The sequence below is a fragment of the Argopecten irradians genome, chromosome 14 (assembly GCF_041381155.1).
Source record: "Argopecten irradians isolate NY chromosome 14, Ai_NY, whole genome shotgun sequence".
Classification (NCBI taxonomy): domain Eukaryota; kingdom Metazoa; phylum Mollusca; class Bivalvia; order Pectinida; family Pectinidae; genus Argopecten; species Argopecten irradians.
In genome coordinates, this window is record NC_091147.1 from 26,636,881 (window position 1) to 26,657,882 (window position 21,002).

The window sequence follows — 21,002 nt, forward strand, 5'->3', positions numbered from 1 at the left end:
CGCTAACAAAACCAACGTAACAAGTAATTATTCCCTCTTTATGCATTACAGAGTTACCTTCCTTGCTGTTAGGTATCCATTGTAATTTCATTATTTTGTTGACGAAATTCGTATTTTCTCTGAAAAGTATGACGTTACACTCGGAGAAAACGTGACGTCACAATTAATACCTACTCACAAGGGGAGAAAACTCTGTAATCTGCAAAAATAGAATAAATAGATGAAGCAAAAGCACACCGGCTTGTCAGATTAAGTAAAAAAAAAACATATTTTTATCAGCGATATATCTTGTTGAATGCTCACTCAACTTTTATCAATAAGGAGATGTAGCTATAACTTATGGGTTTTTTTCTGCCTTGAAAGCACTTTAATGATTAAAGATTTTTTAAGTACATTTCAAGCATTTTCAGTGTCCTTATAATTATATATCAATTAACTGAATGCCTCTGAAAATCAATTAACTGAATGCCTCTGAAAAAACAGAAATTGTCAAAACTCGCAGATATGAAAATTAGACAAAATCTGTGCATGATGGTGAATATATTTTGAAAATGTTGAATCATTTACCATAGACTGTATCATTTCTTCCAGGTTTGTTTCTTAAGCTAACAATTCATTCTACAAGAACATTAAAATTTGTATATATATCGGAAAACCCCCAGTTCTAATGGGAATTAGATCAGTCTGTTTTACTGTGATATGTCAGAAAATCCCATGGTGGTGAAATGCGTGTGAAATGTTCAAACTCACTCGCTGTCCGCCATTACAAATTGTGGTCGAATATCTTGTATGCCGAACCCAGTCCCTTGCTCGTAGAGTAATGCTACTTTTGTCTAGAACAGCTCAAATCGCTCTGACAGAAATGTTTTTACCTTATTAGGTGAATTGTCTTGCCTAAAAAATCATTATATCACCTCCACAGTGGTTATGTAGTTCATTTGTTTAACGTGCGTGACTTTGGCTCGGATATTGGTACAGCGTACATATTGTACCTGCTTAATCGTATTGATCAACGATTTGTAATTACAACGGTATCAATTAAAATACTAAACAATGACGTGGAATTTGTCAATATCTTATGTTATATGTTTCATAAGAAATGTAGAACAATACATTTATGCCATATTTTGCTTCTTGGTTATGTAAAAGAATTAGCGTGAGTGAATTGTCCCTTTAAGCTAACCACTGAAATCAATAAATCAACCAATATAAGTGTTCAGTCTTAACTATCCCATACTTGCAAACTTGTTGGGACCCAAAAGATATAGTTATCTTTATATGCCAAGGTGACCAACATCTTATAGCTGAGACATGAAAATGCATTTGCTGAATCTAATATTAATATTTTTTGTAATTTTTGTGACTGAAAATACCAACTCCATACTTCTTGCATCATAAATTGTAAGTGTTCTCAATTCAATCTTAACTCATTCACCCCTGAAGACACATTTAGACTCTTCTACAAATCAAAGACTGGACCAGTCCATTATGAAATTTCAGGGGTGAACGAGTTTAATCCCCAGGTGCTAAAGATTTACTATACCATCTGAATGTATACGACTGGGGTCTTGGTAACTTGTCTGATAGCCATTACGATCCTGATGAAATGTGGCCGCCATGACTCGGCCGTCTGTCGACTGCACGGTGTAGTTACTCTCTATACCGAGATCGTCGACCTCCGGCTCCACATCAAAGAGTTCCGATGCTACGTCCCTCATCAGTAATTTCTCCTTCATGGCTCTCTTGTTCCGTCGATAACTGTCCATGCGCTGGTGACTCCTGTGTTGCTGGACCTGATGGCTTTGGGCCTCCCAGTTGAGGGATTGGGACTCGGGGCTGTATTTGGTACCCTGCTTGTGGATTCTGAAACGAAACCAAAGTTAATGTTGTCAATATGATATAACAGTTAAGATATGAATATGAACCTATTAATGACTTGAAGTAACTGTCTAGAATGCAACATTATAAAAACAATAGGAGACTTAAAAAGTTTAGCAAATCAATAATTAGACCCTGCTGAATCTGTGATTGCCAAAACAATTTTTAGACTTAAAACTGTTTCATGATTTCCAGGCCTATAGTTGAAACAATCAAGAACCCATGCCTAGTGTGTAAGATATGGCTAGAGATTAGAAATGTTAGTTAAACATCATAAACATTATCACCAACAACTTTTATTCAACTTACCATAAAAGAGCAATTAATATGTTCTTATCCTAAAACTGGACAAGGCATCAGGATTATGAAATAGACTGAAGCCTTAAACTGTCTTGATTTTAAATTTAACCAATCAAAGATAATGTTACATCATTTATGATTGGCTAAGTAAAATTTTAAGTCAAAGATTCTTTCATGTTCCTAGAGCCAGTTCATTACCAAGTTACATGGCTGAGTATACTAATGAAAAGGAACCTCTTTCTATGAACTCGACTGCAAGCAACTTAAATATCAGAATAAAAAAAAAAACTTCTAAAAAAAGAATTCCAATGCAAGTTTAATTGAAAACAACTTTTGAAAATAGCAAAACATAAAAATTATCTACTGAATATTGATAAAAATGAAAGAAGTGCTGCAAGAACAAAATTAAACATCATAATTGTGTAAAGAATTCATGCACAGAAAACAACCTGTTTAATCTCTCTGAAGTTTGCCATTCAAGCTACTTTTTACACAATTTCAATAACAACAAAAAAAACATTAGACTTTTCAAATGTTTAATTGAGACACTCTCTGAAAGTCTAAGAATTAAAATTTATGTATTCAGTTATTTTAAAAAGTTCCAAATTTGTTTTGTGTTCTTGTTTTATCTAATTATTTTTAACTAACAGCCAGATCGAGGCATTCAAGAAAATCATCCTTTAAGGTGATAGACAAAAGCCGGAGTACCCAGAGAAAAGCTACCAACCTACCAACTTTGAAATTTAAATTCGGTCTATCAGGCTTTATAACAGAGGCAGAAATTACAAAGAATTGTAAAGACAGATAATATTAGATCTACATATTATATATCATGCATGCATTGGTTGCTATACATTTCTGTGTATATAATTGTAAAATTATTATGTAGGTAACTGGGTATATCTGCTAAAGATACAAGGGTTTTTCTTCAATATTTTCCACAGCTCTAAGACTAGTTAAAATTGCCAAGATAAACTCTACTACATAGTATTGGCTTAGATTGACGTCATTGGATAACATGTACGGCGAATGGATTTGAACCAATGTATACAAAATATTCACTATCTGGATAATATATAATTTAAATTCTTTTGAATAGTAAAACAGGCTTCACAACACACATTACAATTATCTAACTGGAGCCTCATTCATGTTGAAGGAAAGAATTAAGAGTTAATTGGAGAAACATGGTCAGGCAATTGACACAAAACCATGGCCAGGAATTGAACATCTGGCTAGGTAAATGATAAGGTAAGGTTATCATTGTCCAAATAGGCTACCTATGGTATCATCACACTACAATATATTCCGTCTTTGCATATTACAGAGTTAGCTCCCTTGTGGGTAGGTATTGATTGTTACGTCATTATTTGTGGGCGCAATTTACGTTGTTTTCTAAAAAACATATGACGTTACGCTCGCAAACGCATGGCGTCACAATTGATACCTACCTGCAAGGGCAGATAAATCTGTAATATGCAAATGCAGAATAACTGAGGGGGATAAAGATAATAACTATAAGTGGACAAGGGGTAGAATATTCTATATTATCAGCTCTGACATTGAATAGGTACACATGCATTTGGAGATATGCCAATTAACCAATTGACCGCCTGTTCTTTTCACACAATTTTATATAGACCTGTTATATATATATATATCTCCTACATAGAGTTTAAATCTATTGTGCTGGTCAGGATAAATGGTCTTAAAGGGTGTTCATTATTCAAAGCCAAAGGAGGTAAGGCAGTTATATCTGAAGGGTTGATTCCGTTTGTATGGGGGTACAAAACCTGAGAACTCCTGGTAAATAATGTCGTCACTCAAGTTGTACAAGTTTTGCTGCTTTCGTACACTAAAACAAAACAGCAGTTGTGTATGACACAGGTAAGCTATGTAAATTTCCTTCAAACATGTCCAACATTTCAACATCTTTGAAGATTTTCATATATGTTATTATTAGATAATTTAATCTTGTAACAAGATATTTGTAAAAAAAAAAATTTTCATCTCATGACGTCAACGTTGAATATTGATTGGCTAAAAAAATGTTTTCATCTAATGCTGTCGCCATTTGTAACACTGTCTCTGTTGAAACAACTGTGTAATATTTAATGATTTCATAGAAAGTCCTTCAAAAGGCTGGAATTCCTCAGGGTTAGATTGAATTATAAGGATTAACTTGAATAGAGTTAGATAATTTATGTTAGGGAACTATAACACAAAAATTCGAGTGCACTCTCATCATAAATTGCTTTATTTAGACTAGTCTGATTTTTGTATTTTATTTCCACAGTATAAATAATAAATATATTCATTGAAATTTCACTTAAATAATGATCATATAAGTAATTGGAATAGTCTTCAATTACAGATTACTATTGATTACTTGAGAGAATGTAATTAATTACAAGTGATATCATTACACAATTACAATTCCCCTATGCCTGCTTCATTCACACATGTTAATCCTGTATTAAATGAGGCGATAGGATACTGTGCCATCCCTGCTAGTCATGCAATCAGAAAATACAAAATATGTAGTAAAATTTTAATCTTGAAAGGGACCAACTAATGGTTAGATATTTAACAAAATGTGGTTAAATGTGAAACATTTCTTAACAAATTTAGAATATGAAAGTCATGATAAATATGGATAAAATGATTAACATACCTTCGTACTATAAATATCACAACAATAACAATAGCTGACAGCACATCAACGGTTACCCAGAGGATCAGATAGTTCCGTGGCAACTGCAATTAAAATAGTCCGAATTTAGTTCTATATATTTTAAAATCAACAATCAAATATATTTAATATGCACAAACAATGGATCAAAGAAAACAAGAAAACAATTAAAATTCATGTGATTACATCTTAACAATGCTTCTTTATTTCAAATTTGATGATCATGTTAACACAAAATCGTTAAAAGCCATTGTCATATTCCATGTACTTTGCAAAAACATTTAGAGTTATTCCCCTTTGAAAACGCAAAAAAACTTTTTACCACCAGGATGTAATGAGAGAGCACATGACTGTTCACCAGACAAATTTACTGGCAAGGCATAAAATGTTTAATACATAAATATTTGACTGATAGGAAAAATATTCTTAAAATTAAAACTGTCCATCAATCTTGAATTACTCCTTGTAAAAGGCGGTTGAAAATTATTATATTTTTTGACAATCAAGTGATAATTACATATCAACTAAATAAAAAAAGAGGTTTTACAAGTAATTATCATTAACTCATTCACCCCTAAAATTTTTAAATGGACTAGTCTAGTCTTTAATTAAGAAGAGCCTAAATGTGTCCGCAGGGGTGGATGACCTATATATACATACCAGGGTCCAGATAGGGTTTTCCAGATGTGACAGTGTATGACAGTTGTCAGAACTGACACTGTATGTACCTACACACCAGAGTAGAGACAGAAACCAGCCTGTGTTTACATTGTATACATTAGTACTAATGTTATGGGACCAGTACTCTCTGAAATGGAACACAACATAATTAATATGATTTTTCACTACATATGTATATATTCAGGTATGATATACTTAAAATTTAACCTTGTGCTGAAAAACTTTTATTTATCAAGGTTTCACTGGATAGGATATTCCGTCTTTGCATATTACAGAGTTAGCTCCCTTGCGGGTAGGTATTTATTGTTATGTCATGATTTTGTGAGCGCAATTCACGTTGTTTTCTCCGAAAAGTATGACGTTACGCTCGCAAACACATGACGTCACAATCGATACCTACCTGCAAGGGCAGATAACTCTGTAATATGCAAATACAGAATTACGTCATTCATAAATCTTTGAAGTTTGTTATGTGAAGGATATGATTGCCTTTCATTTTGTGGGCTTTAGTCTTGTTTGCATATCTATGTGATTGTCCAATTTTATATAATTAACTCAAAAGTTGATAATGGAAATTTTTTAAATACATAGCATATAAAGCTATTCTTTACCATGCATTGCAAGTAATTGACGATCTTTTGACGTTTCAAAGGATTATATGAACTGTATTACTCTCTTTATTTATTTATCCATTATCATCTTTAATACTCTAAGTGGTACAATCGTTGTCATCATATCCTACCTAGGACTACATGTCATAGCAAAAGTGAAGGCATTTCAGGCAGAAAAATCTGATCAATCACAGGCCTGTACATACACATCCTTTGAACATTACAGAAAACCATGCATGATTTCAAACCCATAAAGGGTACTGTTATTTAATTCTTTTGAGGTACATGTTTATCTATTGTTGCACACAGAGCCTTCAGTTTTACTACGACATATAGTGCAAACTTAGGGTGTATATAATGATAGTGAGAGCAACCCCTGGAATATTGAGGATGATTCATAATATGAAGAAAAGTACCAACCTAATTTGCTCCAACGATATGCTGCTAAACTCGATGTTAATGTGATTAATGTGCTTTTCACGTAGAACATCGGGCGGTAGGTATTCTCTTACAACCGGTGTATAACGTTCACTCATTACAATGTCCGCATCACTCAGCAGCCACCAGACCTGTAGAACAGCAATAATGATGTAGCGGTTTACAAACCAAAGTTTGAAAGTACTGTATGTAGTACACAAAATGTGAGAAAACTTGACATGTTTGTTAAAATCAAATAAATGAGTTAGAAGCTACAATTATTTTGAAACCAAAGCTCAAATAACTCTACAGGTGGTAAATGGGTGGATACGCACCATCCTTCAAAATTTTAGACCTTTCCAAAAACTAAAATTGCAGAATAGTTTAATTTGGTATATCATGTTTTCTTTTTATTAATATTAACCATCACAAACAGAAATCAATTTTAATTTTGGACCAAAATCATTTGTATGATCATTGCACTTACCTTCTTGGGATCGATGCCCGACTCGTGTATGGCGTTATGGATTGGTCCCATGTCTGAGTAATAAGGATTTGACTTGGGAGGGTTGAAATAGTCAAACATGATAACCATGCCTGTTTTGTTCACAAATTTTAAAAGTTCAAGTAAAGTAGGGACTTTCTGTTGCGCGTAAAGCTTTCTCCTTTCTTGTGGGACACTCCCTAATGTCATCATGGGGTTATCCTGTTAAAGATTACCACAAAAAGTGATGTAAAGTTCTGTACATTTTTCATACATCATAACTCTGCTGAAATTTTTCATTCATTCTGTTCGGCCCAAAAAAATATGTGTCTGTTTAGGGTTACAAAAAATATAGAGTTGGTAGGTCGAGAGGATTTTTTTTTTTTTTTTTTAGAGTCTTTCACTCTACAATAATGGTCGGAACCAGAGTCTGAGATCGAAATCCTGACTTTTAAAATGGTTTTTTTTTTGTAGAAAAGTGGGAAAAAAAATAGGAACGGGGATAAAAAGATTAGGGTCGGTCGGGTAACCCTAAGCAGACATTTTTTTTTTTTTTGGCCTTATATGAATAAGTATTTGCTCATCATTGAAAGCTAGATAACATCAAGTATATCTTTTGCTCTTATATTCTAAAACATTTAAAATGACTCAAACTAAAGGTCTAGGGTTTGGGGTTTGGTTTGTTTATTTTTACGTCCTATTAACAGCCAGGGTCATGTAAGGACGTGCCAGGTTTGTTGGTGGAGGAAAGCCGGAGTACCCGGAGAAAAACCACCGACCAGCAGTCAGTACCTGGCAACTGCCCCACATGGGATTCGAACCCGCTTCCCAGTGGTGGAGGGCTTGTGGTAATATGTCGGGACATCTTAACCACTCGGCCATCGCGGCCCCAAAAGGTCTAGACATCTGACTCATAACTGATAATGATAATAGAAATTTGCTAGCTGTCAGCTTTCAACACAGTGTGTGATGTGATTATTATTGCATTTGCATCAATAGTATAATCCGTAATAAAGCAAATATTTTGACATAAATACATATATTATTAGTCAAAATTAATACCTTAAATATTGACATATCATATTATTCACATAGATTTATTTAAGGAAATCTTTTTTTATAAATCATTTTAATCCCATTACCTTTCCGGAGCAAAATATAAAGGTTTCTTAAAAAACATTAATAACATCAGAAAATGCATACCGATGACCTAAAATAAGGTTACGACACCAAACATATGCAAGATTTCCTGCATAATATATGAAAACAGTGGAGAGTCAATTCGCTGTTTTGCCGTTTGGCGCAGTGATAGTCAACTACCGCCCGGTATTTAGGACGGCGGCGGGAAACATAAGACGACCCGCGTTATGAAAATAAACATTTTATTTATTTTAATCAAATTGTTCACAAGATAATGATAAATGTGGTGTTAACGGTAAGTTAATAATTTATAAGACTCTACAAAATTATCGATCTTGTTTTACATTACCATTTTAAAAATTAAAAGCCGTTTCGGAAAGGTAGTGGGCCTTTAACAAGAGATCTTACAGGGATCTTGGTGCCCACCAAAGAATGATCTATGTATGAAAATGGAAAGAGGAATCTTTTCTCTGCTTTTCATACTTTTTCAAACATACTACACATAAAATTTGAAACAGATCCCATCAGTACTTTCTGAGAAATAGCAGGAACAAACTTCAACTATCAAAAACCAAGATGGCTCCCTGGCAGCCATCTTGTTCATCGATCTGTCCCAAAAGCCAATATGCACAACTAGGGCCTAGGGGAACCTACATATGAAATTTTAAACAGATCCCTTCAGTACTTTCTGAGAAAAAGCAGTAACAAACTTTAACTATCAAAATCCAAGATGACTGCCTGGTGGCCATCTTGGTGATTGATTGGTCCCAAAAGACAATATGCACAACTAGGGCCTAGGGGAACCTACATATGAAATTTTAAACAGATCCCTTCAGTACTTTCTGAGAAAAAGCAGTAACAAACTTTAACTATCAAAATCCAAGATGACTGCCTGGTGGCCATCTTGGTGATTGATTGGTCCCAAAAGACAATATGCACAACTAGGGCCTAGGGGAACCTACATATGAAATTTTAAACAGATCCCTTCAATAATTTCTGAGAAATAGCCATAACAAACTTTAACTATCAAAATCCAAGATGTATATGGCTACCTGGCAGCCATCTTGTTGACCGATCGGTCCCAAAAAGCAAAATGCAAAAAGCATCTAATGATGGTGGGCTAAAAAGTCTTGTTTTGTACATGCATCACCCTACAGCAATAGGACACTCATTTACCACACTTCGTTTGATACTGGATTTATATATTAAGCAAAAAGTTCCACATACACATATCAAATTTCACTTTAACAGTAATTGATAAATCTGTAATGCTAATTACAAATGTATAGCCCAATGAAAAACTGAATTTCTGAGAGTTCTTACCTCTATAAACCATGACCCAGCATCTAGCTCTTTTATTTGAGATATGTTGAACATGGAAGCTTCAGTTTCTATTAAATCAGGAAAGACATTGGCAATATTTGTTGTTCTCTCGAAAGTTTTATCGTGGAGTAAAAATGGCACGCCATCAAAACTGCAAAGCAAATAAAATATAAACTGGTCATACATATATCACAAAGACATTAGAACAATCTGTTATATCATTCATAAAACGTTATAATATGATGCATAAAGTTATACAGCACATATCACAGGAAAATCTTTTTATTTTTAGTTTTTTATTAGCATATAGTATATTAAATATATATACATTTGTATACAGCAAATTAATGTAAATATTTCTGTTATACTGTAAACCAAATATATTTCTGCATGCATGTAATGAAATTCGCTTATTAAATTTGTTGCCAATAAAAAATTGTGAAAATTAATCACTGCATATAAATATTAACAGCAATAATATATATATAACTGCATGTCGAAATAGTTTTTTCACTATAAATTATAATAAATCGTGAAACTGAATTGCTGTGAAAATGTTGATTGTTAAGAAAACAATGAAGCAAAGTTGGTGTAAACATAAGGTGGTTTTCAGTATATTGTACTGAACACATTCAGTATTCATTCTTTTCATTTTTTTTTTAAGTTATCTATCTTGGTATCTGATATTAAATGGTAGTCCTGCATTCTAAATGAGATACTAAACATACACAAATGCACTAGAACACTAAAAACATGACATTGTGTGAACCCAGATACCACTTACCTGATTCTCACGTCAGTTTCAAATCCTAAAACTCCATTTTGTTCAGCAACCTCGAATGAGATCATAGTATTTTCTGGAGCAATCTGATAAGAGAATTTTTACACATCATGTACCCGGTATACAAGCTTTATAATCTAGTAATCCACACTGAAGTGTAATTTGAAATTGGATTTTATAAATTAACTTTTTCTGATAATCAGATAGTCTTACGATGCTTCTTTTTGATACAATTATATATGAGGCTAATTTCCCTCCCTCCAGATCCCCTTCGGTGTCCTATAATATGTGGCCTAGCTGGTTGTGTGTACTTACTCCAGATGCCCCACGGTGGCCTATGATATGTGGCTTCGGTGGCAGTTTGGAAGTTGCCACAACACAGGGCGAGTCAATAAACAACGGTGATATATAAAGTCCGACCATCACAGATAGATATACACACAACCAGAACATTTGTAAATCTAAAAGACAAACACATATTAATATCAATATAAGTATCGCACAAATGAAATCAAAATATATTTTTATTTCATTGACAAAAATATGTGAAAAGCATATGTTACACAGTTTTCAGATAGTAAACTCATGAACATTTTGGGAGTACACATCGCAGGAATTTAAACCAGAACTTTTGTCTCTCCTGGCACAACACTGGATTCTCATCGTACAGTATAAATAGAATAATAAATGTGAAGCAAAAAATACCAAAAGAAACAATGATGTCTCTGTTCTGTAGTGTCATTGCAGATGATGTTTAAGAAAGTTTACATTTTTTAATTTTACTTATAAAATTGTTTAACTTAATTCTTAATTTTTTTTTAATGTTTAAGAATTAATGAATCTCTGATGTCTAGGCTAACGAATAATAAATGCAGAGGTAACAAGAACGATTTACGCTTCTCACACTCTAACCCTGATGGTTTGTGGGTAATGTACATGTAGGGTTTTAGGTTAACAACAAAATGGCTACTGCAGCATATATGCATGTCCTGATTACAAGATATGTAACATTAATGTATTGAAATGGAAATCTAATATAGCTTTGATTAAAATGTGATTGCTGATGCAGTTTTAGCGGACCGAAGGTAGGTAGGTAGGTACTTGGTAACATTAGAGGTGTGACTTCTTTACCTATGCTCCAATTAGCAAATTATGGTCGGACTACGTCACAGTTGAGTGAATCTTTTAATTGGCGTGGGGTTTCTACAAATTACTGTCACTGACCCTTGGTAATATGCACTTTATTGAGGGCTGGTTACCACATAATACACACATACACAAACCTGATGGACAGTGGTAGTAATAATGTGAAGCGTTAGATTGACGCACGGCATGCAAAGATTGTGCGTCAAAATAAATTCTGTTGCGCCAATGACCTGAGGTCTCGGGGTTAATGGATGCCCTTGAAGTGTATGAATTTGTGTTATATTTAGTGGTTCCCCATGGTTGTACAGTGTACCCTTTAAATCTTTTTATATCAAAGGTCAGTGAGAAAACCTCAATTTTTTTTCAGTTGAGTGATTTGAAATGTTTAGTAATACAAGTATGAAGAAGGATGGAGCATCAACACCAAAGATTCCGTGAATTTGTGGGTATTTATTAGTTTACATGTTTCGGATGGCTACATGTAGGCTGACAAATTTACATCAGCAATGCATTTCCAGCGCTAAAGTGCAAAATACAGTTCACGAAATGATGTCACATTTATTGTTACTAAATCACATGATTCACACAATAGACAGAGCAAAACAAGTGGACTTCAAGTAGATAAAATAACATATAAAAGTAATAAATTACATATAAATCAAAGTGGAAAAATAGTGAATAAAAGTTTCAGTGCTGTTACTAACAGATATAGATCATGACATCAAAACTGCCTGTGACATCACAATAGTGTTATTACACAATCATGTGTCTTATGATATTTAATGGTCGCATGAATGACATGGCTGGACGGGCCAGTCATGTGATAAAGTCAGTTATCACATAGCAATTAAATCAAATATTGTAAAAGTATATATCTACATTAAGTTTGGTTTACTTACACCACTTAGACAGGGTGAACCACTGTCCTATGATTATGTATGACACCATTGTCATCAATATTACACATCCGATCTGTAGAAAAGGACCAATCGCCTGAAACAAACAGTCAATTCTTGTTTATAACCAACATCTTAAAGATGCTCCAGCACCGACAGAGCAAAAACAAAAACCTTTCAATTGAAAAACAACTGATAAATCATATATATGTATATCTGTCTAATTAACACAAAAATACATATTAGTAATTTATCTTCCTTTTGGTGCATGTACGATATTAGTGCTTTATTCCATATAAGGTATAGCGCCATGGAAATTTTTTCGTCTGCTCCAATAGAGAACAGATACCATTTGTCAGCAGTGAAGCATCTTCATATACAAAATAAATATGTGAAAATGTAAATTATGATATCAACTTAAAAAATAAATTATGTGTTAATTTCCCATCATATTTTGATTATCACATGACGTACCTTTAAAGACAACCAGATAAGAAACCATTCTGTAGCCCAAAGCTTGGAGTAACCGATTGTTCCAGCAATACAGCACCCCAGACAGATGAAAATGAACACTACGTGTACAGGATGTACGTACAACTGATGGCCGTGTATTATGTGACACAGGGAGAGGAGCTGGAAAATACATGGAAGGAGGGTACAGATTATTTTACAGGTGTTTCACATAGTTATATTCTGTTTTTGCATATTACACAGTAATCTCCCTTTCGGGTAGGTATCCATTGTGATGTCAGTATTTTATGAGCGCAACTCACGTTGTTTTCTTTGAATAGTATGACGTAAACCTCTGAAACATATGACCCCACTATACATACCTACCCACAAGGACAGATAACTCTTTAATATGCAAATATGGAATATTGAAAACATAGATTATAGTGTAATATTTACATTAATTTTGCTTGTCACTTCTACTATATAAACTAACCGAGGCAAAGTGAAGTATATGACAGTATAATGGACACCCAAAACATGACCATTATGACGTCACTAATGTTGATGTGGTGACATCAACTGATCACCGTCAAAATAGCTGTTCTATCTTGTGGATTAAATCATTGTTGATAAATAGTTTTCCTAGTCCTGCTTAAACAATGTTAATGCAGATACCCTAAAGTGAGTTGATTCGATGTTAATATAAGCATGAAACTATCTTTCTATGGCATAGATATATGGTCTAAATAGATGCCAGAGCTTTACAGACAATCATCTCATAATGCACTAGCGTGCATTATAAAGATTGTCTGCAAAGCTCTGGCATCTATATATATAGACCATAGATGCTTTAGGTAGACAGTTTAATGCTTAATTATTTTTATCTGATTTCAGCATTTTTCCTTTGCACCCTGACAATGATAATAGAATTCTACAAAAATATGAATATTAAATCTTAAACCAAGATAAATGGATCTGACACAACATCCCATAAGGGGTCACGTCCAGGTGACCTTTAAATTTGGAAATGGCCAATCAAATTGCTACTGCCAGAATCTTGAATGTTGCTTTAGGTGACGAAATTGTTTGAAAAGCTGTCAGAATGATTTTCATGTACGAAGTCATCTTGCCCAAACAGCACAACAAAGTTAACATTAATAAGGGAAGCAACTCTGTAATATGCAAAGACGGAATTGACTAGTACCCTGTACATGGGTGTCTGTACGTACTCACCATTAAGATAGCAAGGTATGTAAATAGGACACAGATCACAGACAATAGTATAATAAAATACGGGGCCCAGCCATCCAGGAAGTTGTACATAAACCTGTAATATAGAGAGGATTTAAAATAATTAAAATGTAGAGACAATTTATATAATAATCTGTCTTTTAATACACAACCTTGTAAAATTCACTTAGAACTGATATCTTTACAAGACAGTGTTTGAAAGTGAAGTTAACAGTGCCTGGTCTGATGGCCTGAGGCCATATATATAGAAAACCTGGTTGGTCTATAAGAAATTTTGCGGTGTTGGTTCTGTAATTAGCTATGCAATTTTCTAATCCTTAATATTATAATTAGAGGGAAAATGCAAACCAAATCATGCAGCTATATAAATGAATGCTTTTTATGTGTTATTGGATCAAGAACTCCTAATTTTTTATTTATTTTTCTTCCCTTTTTTTAATTGTTCAACATCTGTATGAATAAATTATTTGGTGTATTCACCGTCTATTTTTTTTTTCAATAATATTTTTTAACAGTTTGAATTCTGTTTATGTTTGTTACGGACAAACATCCCAGGCTATAATATTGATAATGAGTAGATTTTCTCATAATTATACACTGACATAAACTTAAATGAAATGTTCAAACTGTTAATCGTGGTTATATAGCGAGTTCCTGAGGCTCAGTATAAAGATTGGAAAGTTTGGCCAATACACATATCCTTATAATCATATGTACCACCTGTGTATTACAATACCAAACTATTGCCATTTTTAATGTTTATATCATTTTAAAATGTTCTTTTAAATCAAAAAGATTTAACTTGGATCGGACATCAGCCCAGGTCTGAGGCCATTTTTTAAGTACATGCATATAGCTAATTAAGAAATCAGTAGTAATAACTTCAATTATTATTTAAATTATAACTCACCAATTAAAGTCGTCAAAGTCATTTCGGGATATTAAGATGACATATATAGTAGAAATGTGAGGAAGAGAAACGTCAACGACATAAAACCAAACACACAGAAGTCCCTCTGTAAAAGCAAAATAACAATTTATAATTTAATATAATGATACTATATTCGAGTATTTGACCCAATAATAAGTGCCTAATGTCTCTATATAAGTACCCCTTCCACCATATCACTTATCTCAAACTAAATTGCAGACTGAAAATTTTGTGAAACATTAGCCAAAATTTGGTCCTAGATGTTATATAGCATCAGGCCCCCATCATTTTTTTTCAATCTTTAAATATGCTTTGCTTTTATTGAGTCAAATATGGTTATTCAATTGAAAAATATCAGATCACATTTAAATCTTAAATATAAAAACATTGAAATTTATATTTTTATATATATATTTTTGTATATAATTCAAACACCAAAAAGGCAATAAATGCTTTATACCTTAGTATACTGTACATGTATAGAAAGTGTTAAAAAAAATGCATTGCATTTATCTATCAAAAATTATCGAATTATGCATGCATCTAATACATTTATAACATGCTATTTTCATGGTTTCTATATTGAAGCAAGTAAAAATATAGAAATTGAAAGCAACAGAAGAAATAATAATCCTATCTTTGCATATATATAATACAGAATTAAAGATGTTCTGCGCATGCCCTGCCTTGAGGATAGGCATCACTCTCGAGGCAATTTGTTACATCATTATTTTGTAAGCAGAACTAATTATGAGTAAAAGACATGTTAATTGTAAAAAAAAAATGTTAATATTGTTAAATTCACAAAAAATCAATATATACCTATATACCAGACAGAAAAGATAAACTGTAAACGCCATCCAGGAAGTTGTACATAAACCTGTAATATAGAGAGGATTTAAAATAATTAAAATGTAGAGACAATTTATATAATAATCTGTCTTTTAATACACAACCTTGTAAAATTCACTTAGAACTGATATCTTTACAAGACAGTGTTTGAAAGTGAAGTTAACAGTGCCTGGTCTGATGGCCTGAGGCCATATATATAGAAAACCTGGTTGGTCTATAAGAAATTTTGCGGTGTTGGTTCTGTAATTAGCTATGCAATTTTCTAATCCTTAATATTATAATTAGAGGGAAAATGCAAACCAAATCATGCAGCTATATAAATGAATGCTTTTTATGTGTTATTGGATCAAGAACTCCTAATTTTTTATTTATTTTTCTTACCTTTTTTTAATTGTTCAACATCTGTATGAATAAATTATTTGGTTTATTCACCGTCTACTTTTTTTTCAATAATATTTTTTAACAGTTTGAATTCTGTTTATGTTTGTTACGGACAAACATCCCAGGCTATAATATTGATAATGAGTAGATTTTCTCATAATTATACACTGACATAAACTTAAATGAAATGTTCAAACTGTTAATCGTGGTTATATAGCGAGTTCCTGAGGCTCAGTATAAAGATTGGAAAGTTTGGCCAATACACATATCCTTATAATCATATGTACCACCTGTGTATTACAATACCAAACTATTGCCATTTTTAATGTTTATATCATTTTAAAATGTTCTTTTAAATCAAAAAGATTTAACTTGGATCGGACATCAGCCCAGGGCTGAGGCCATTTTTTAAGTACATGCATATAGCTAATTAAGAAATCAGTAGTAATAACATCAATTATTATTTAAATTATAACTCACCAATTAAAGTCGTCAAAGTCATTTCGGGATATTAAGATGACATATAGTAGAAATGTGAGGAAGAGAAACGTCAACGACATAAAACCAAACACACAGAAGTCCCTCTGTAAAAGCAAAATAACAATTTATAATTTAATATAATGATACTGTATTCGAGTATTTGACCCAATAATAAGTGCCTAATGTCTCTATATAAGTACCCCTTCCACCATATCACTTATCTCAAACTAAATTGCAGGCTGAAAATTTTGTAAAACATTAGCTAAAATTTGGTCCTAGATTTTACATAGCATCAGGCCCCCATCATTTTTTTTCAATCTTTAAATATGCTTTGCTTTTATTGAGTCAAATATGGTTATTCAATTTAAAAATATTAGATCACATTTAAATCTTAAATATAAAACATTGACATTTATATTTATATATATATTTTTGTATATAGTTCACCACCAAAAAGGCAATAAATGCTTTATACATTAGTATACGGTACTGTACATGTATAGAAAGTGTTAAAAAAAATGCATTGCATTTATCTATCAAAAATTATCGAATTATGCATGCATCTAATACATTTATAACATGCTATTTTCATGGTTTCTATATTGAAGCAAGTAAAAATATAGAAATTGAAAGCAACAGAAGAAATAATAATCCTATCTTTGCATATATATAATACAGAATTAAAGATGTCTGCGCATGCCCTGCCTTGAGGATAGGAATCACTCTCGAGGCAATTTGTTACATCATTATTTTGTAAGCAGAACTAATTATGAGTAAAAGACATGTTAATTGAAAAAAAAATGTTAATATTGTTAAATTCACAAAAAATCAATATATACCTATATACCAGACAGAAAAGATAACTGTAATACTTATTCAAAATTGAAGAAAACATGGGTTAAAAAAAACAAAAAAAAAAAAAAAAAACTTTCACAGTACATCTGACAATTAACGTTTATCATTAGTTTCATCACATGATGAATTCGAAATATGTGATAATTTTCAGACCTACCTTTCTATTATCACGTAAGGACTGTTTATAACGATGCCAGCGACAGCCCAGTAAACCTGTGATACACACCAGGCCATAGTTGTGGCGGTAATACTGAAGTTTGGCGTGAGTAACCATGGTTACCTTTCAGGGGGATACCCTTGAGATCAGTCTCCTACATCTACAAAATAGGTCTACAGCTACTGTCACATTATTCTGAAACACAAACAGAAAACATATATAATTCCAGTAATCATAGGAGGTCAACATAGAATTCATAATTACTAATTAGGTAATAACATGTACAGGAGAGGAAAATTATGTAATCCAGCTAGATTCGGGCTTGAACCAGCAACCTCTGAACACTGCCGAATGCTCCAGATCTACCTGAGCTACCTGGTTGTACCATATAAGTCAAATTATGCTACAATTACATGTACATAAAAATATTTAAACTTCAGTGCATTTAGCTCTACAACACTGAACACAAATGAACTACCTTGAAACTCTGTATATAAATTTAAATGTAATAGTGATCTACATGCCTGATATCAATAAAATATTAATAAACTGTCTTTGCTTATGATTAGAAGTGTAGACTAGCGGAATTGAATTGGGTCGATCATCAGTGCAGTTCAGGCAGCTCATCAGCGGTAGAGCATTCAGCTATAGTTTCGATTCAGAGGTCCTGGGTTTGAATCTCAGTATGGCCACAACATTATCTCCTCTCCTGTTACAAAATAGGCGCCCAACTATTAAAATACCCATGGTGCTGGTATAAGGATATCATATATGTCTTCAAAGACAAAGACTTTGAAAAGGGAGGGAGGAATATAGCGGGATTGGACTGTACTAGCAATAGTTCTCTTGTTGATAATCGGTGACTATATATCTATGCACAGGTGGTTGATACGAACTCTGATAATTCGACAACCCGGCTTAATACGAAGTGCATTGACGGTCCCGGCCGAATTCCCTCTTTATCTTTGTTTAAAGAACTCGGATAATTCGAATTCGGAAAACTCGAAGAACTCGGATAATACAAAAAAATTTTGGGCCCGAATGACAAAAGTCATACATAATATGTTCTTATAACTCGAAATGAGATTTTGTGGGCAACGAGATCGCCGAAAATGCCGATTTCTGTTTCATAAATCTGCCGTAGAACGGCATTTCAAAATATATATCTAGGTTTTCTTGTTATAATTTTGCAACTACCATCGGCTATTTTGACATTTGTCTTGTTCACATCGTTTTATGACATGGAACTAGTACATTTATACCAAGTAAAGAGATCGTCAGTAGACATGATAACTCGCTTAATTCGAACACTCGGATAACTCGAAGTTTTATCTCGGTCCCTTCGAGTTCGTATTAACCGAGTTCCACTGTATATCTATGCACAGGTGGTGGAGCAGTAGAGGATTTGACAATAGTATCGGAGCTCGAGGTCCAAGGTTCAAATATAACCCTGGTCTGACCAGTACATTTTCTACTTTACTGTTACATATACCAAATTGTTTTCTACTCGAACAAAAAATTTCAAACAATAATTGTAATTTATGATAGGCTGAATTCTTTTGCTGGAATCACAACAGTATAGAGACCTATCACTATATAGCTGTATACATGTAACTGTTTCACTGATTTACAATGCAAGATACATTATATAAGAATTGAATGTAAAAGGAGCAAGTCAGTGTGGTTTGTACATAGTCAGTGTTAAATACAGTCTCTGTCACTGAGCTGACTGAGCATACTTCTTTAGCTCAGTCCGTAGAGCCGTAGTTTTTCACACCAGGTTCTTCGAATAGAGTCCTGGTTGGGGTACTGACAGGAATCAATATCATATGTACATGTGTATTTTCCCTGTTCTTCTACATTGGCGTCCAACTAAATAACCCATGATAGGTGGTAAAAGAGTCTTGGGTTGAGATTTGGGAAATCTCAAGAAAAACAGGGGGGAGTAGTGTAAAAGAAGCGGGTCGGTATAGTGTTTGTACATCGTGTAAAATACGGTCTCTGTCACTCATGATCAGCTGACCGAAATTGCTTCTTTGGCTCTGTCGGTAGAGCCAGAGTTTTTCACACCGGAGACCGGGGTCAGGTCGAGGCATGTTCGACAGGAATTATATGTGTGTTTTCCCTATTCTTCTTTGTAACATAGACATAGTGTGAATCCGTACAAGCTATTCTCGATACACTACCTTACAAAATATTTTACACAACCATACGTACAACGACCTTTGACATAATTAATATTTTTTTAACCTCAATTTCAATGGCTGGACTAAGACGCGATACCGGTGTATCAAAGGAAAAAAGTTCAGAATATCAAAATGATCTGATTATATATAATCAAGTTACAAAGGATTGTTGAGAAATCAAGATGGGGATATGCCCACGATACAATATTAACTTTACATTTTAAATATTCTACAGTTCTAGACTCTTCTACTGTTCTATTTTGTTCCCGAAGTGCTCCACTGTGTCACTGGATCTGTAGTTTAATCGTGCTAGTCATTCCGCGCCATTATACCTTGTAATATAAAAATATATATTATAATAGTCTAGTTCATGTAGGCATTGTCTTCTGTGCGTCATCACACTATATTACTTTGTCATCAAATGCAATGACCCTAACACGCCAACACACAGAACCGACAACCGACTTCATTATCAGGAAGTTTGAACAAACGTTGAATGGATATTTACCTTCGATGTCGTAATTACACAAAACAGTATATTCGTACAGCTGAAATAAACAACATTTCAGTTCTCTGTTACATCATTATCATAAAATACTAACCAGAAATGTGTTTATTCCATGTTTTCTCACTGACGAACTGTTTTCAATTCAGGTTCCGCCATCTTGGAATGTTTTCTTTAAGGGTGAGAGGTCAATGGTAAAATGAAAGGTCATTGTCTCGTTTTCGAATTGGGGCAGCTTAGCCTACTTCTCATGGAAGACCGAAATTTATGTTTTTCGGGAGATTATCCGTAATCAGTCAACAATAATACTAGTTTAACCCACAAACGGAATGAATGTTTTCAAGCAACACCTCACTCCTGCATAATTCGTGATTAATGGATATTTTAATTCGATACGCAAAATTTAGGTTCAATTTAATTTAAAGTCATTTCGCCCAATTCACGTCTAACGAAGTTCCCGCGCTTAATATGAAATTTTCTAACTGTTAAAGGGTTTGTGACACAAAAACCTTTTTATAAATTTTCTGATAGTTTGACCCCATCAATGTTGGCTGACACACGTTTCACAGCACTCCGCAAAGCTGTTTATCTACTTTAAGGGC

General features: G+C 33.4%; 1 protein-coding gene across 2 annotated transcripts; it reads right to left on the minus strand.

Moving 5' to 3' along the window:
• Window positions 1–470: 470 nt before the first annotated feature.
• On the minus strand, window positions 471–20,585 carry LOC138307823 (glycerophosphodiester phosphodiesterase domain-containing protein 5-like). 2 transcript variants are annotated; one of them, XM_069248728.1, is made up of 15 exons: window positions 20,498–20,585; window positions 17,710–17,904; window positions 16,698–16,801; window positions 14,036–14,129; window positions 12,824–12,982; window positions 12,353–12,446; window positions 10,623–10,768; window positions 10,311–10,393; window positions 9,527–9,677; window positions 7,067–7,285; window positions 6,583–6,731; window positions 5,531–5,678; window positions 4,853–4,935; window positions 3,972–4,033; window positions 1,589–1,863 (listed from the first exon to the last, which is right to left on the minus strand). In XM_069248728.1, exons 2-15 carry the CDS (start codon window positions 17,824–17,826, stop codon window positions 1,733–1,735), a joined length of 1,740 nt encoding a protein of 579 aa, XP_069104829.1. In that variant the 5' UTR covers window positions 17,827–17,904; window positions 20,498–20,585; the 3' UTR covers window positions 1,589–1,732. The 2 variants fall into 2 exon arrangements, with proteins under 2 accessions (XP_069104828.1, XP_069104829.1); XM_069248727.1 differs by lacking the exon at window positions 3,972–4,033 and having other exon boundaries at window positions 471–1,863.
• Between the last annotated feature and the right edge of the window lie 417 nt (window positions 20,586–21,002).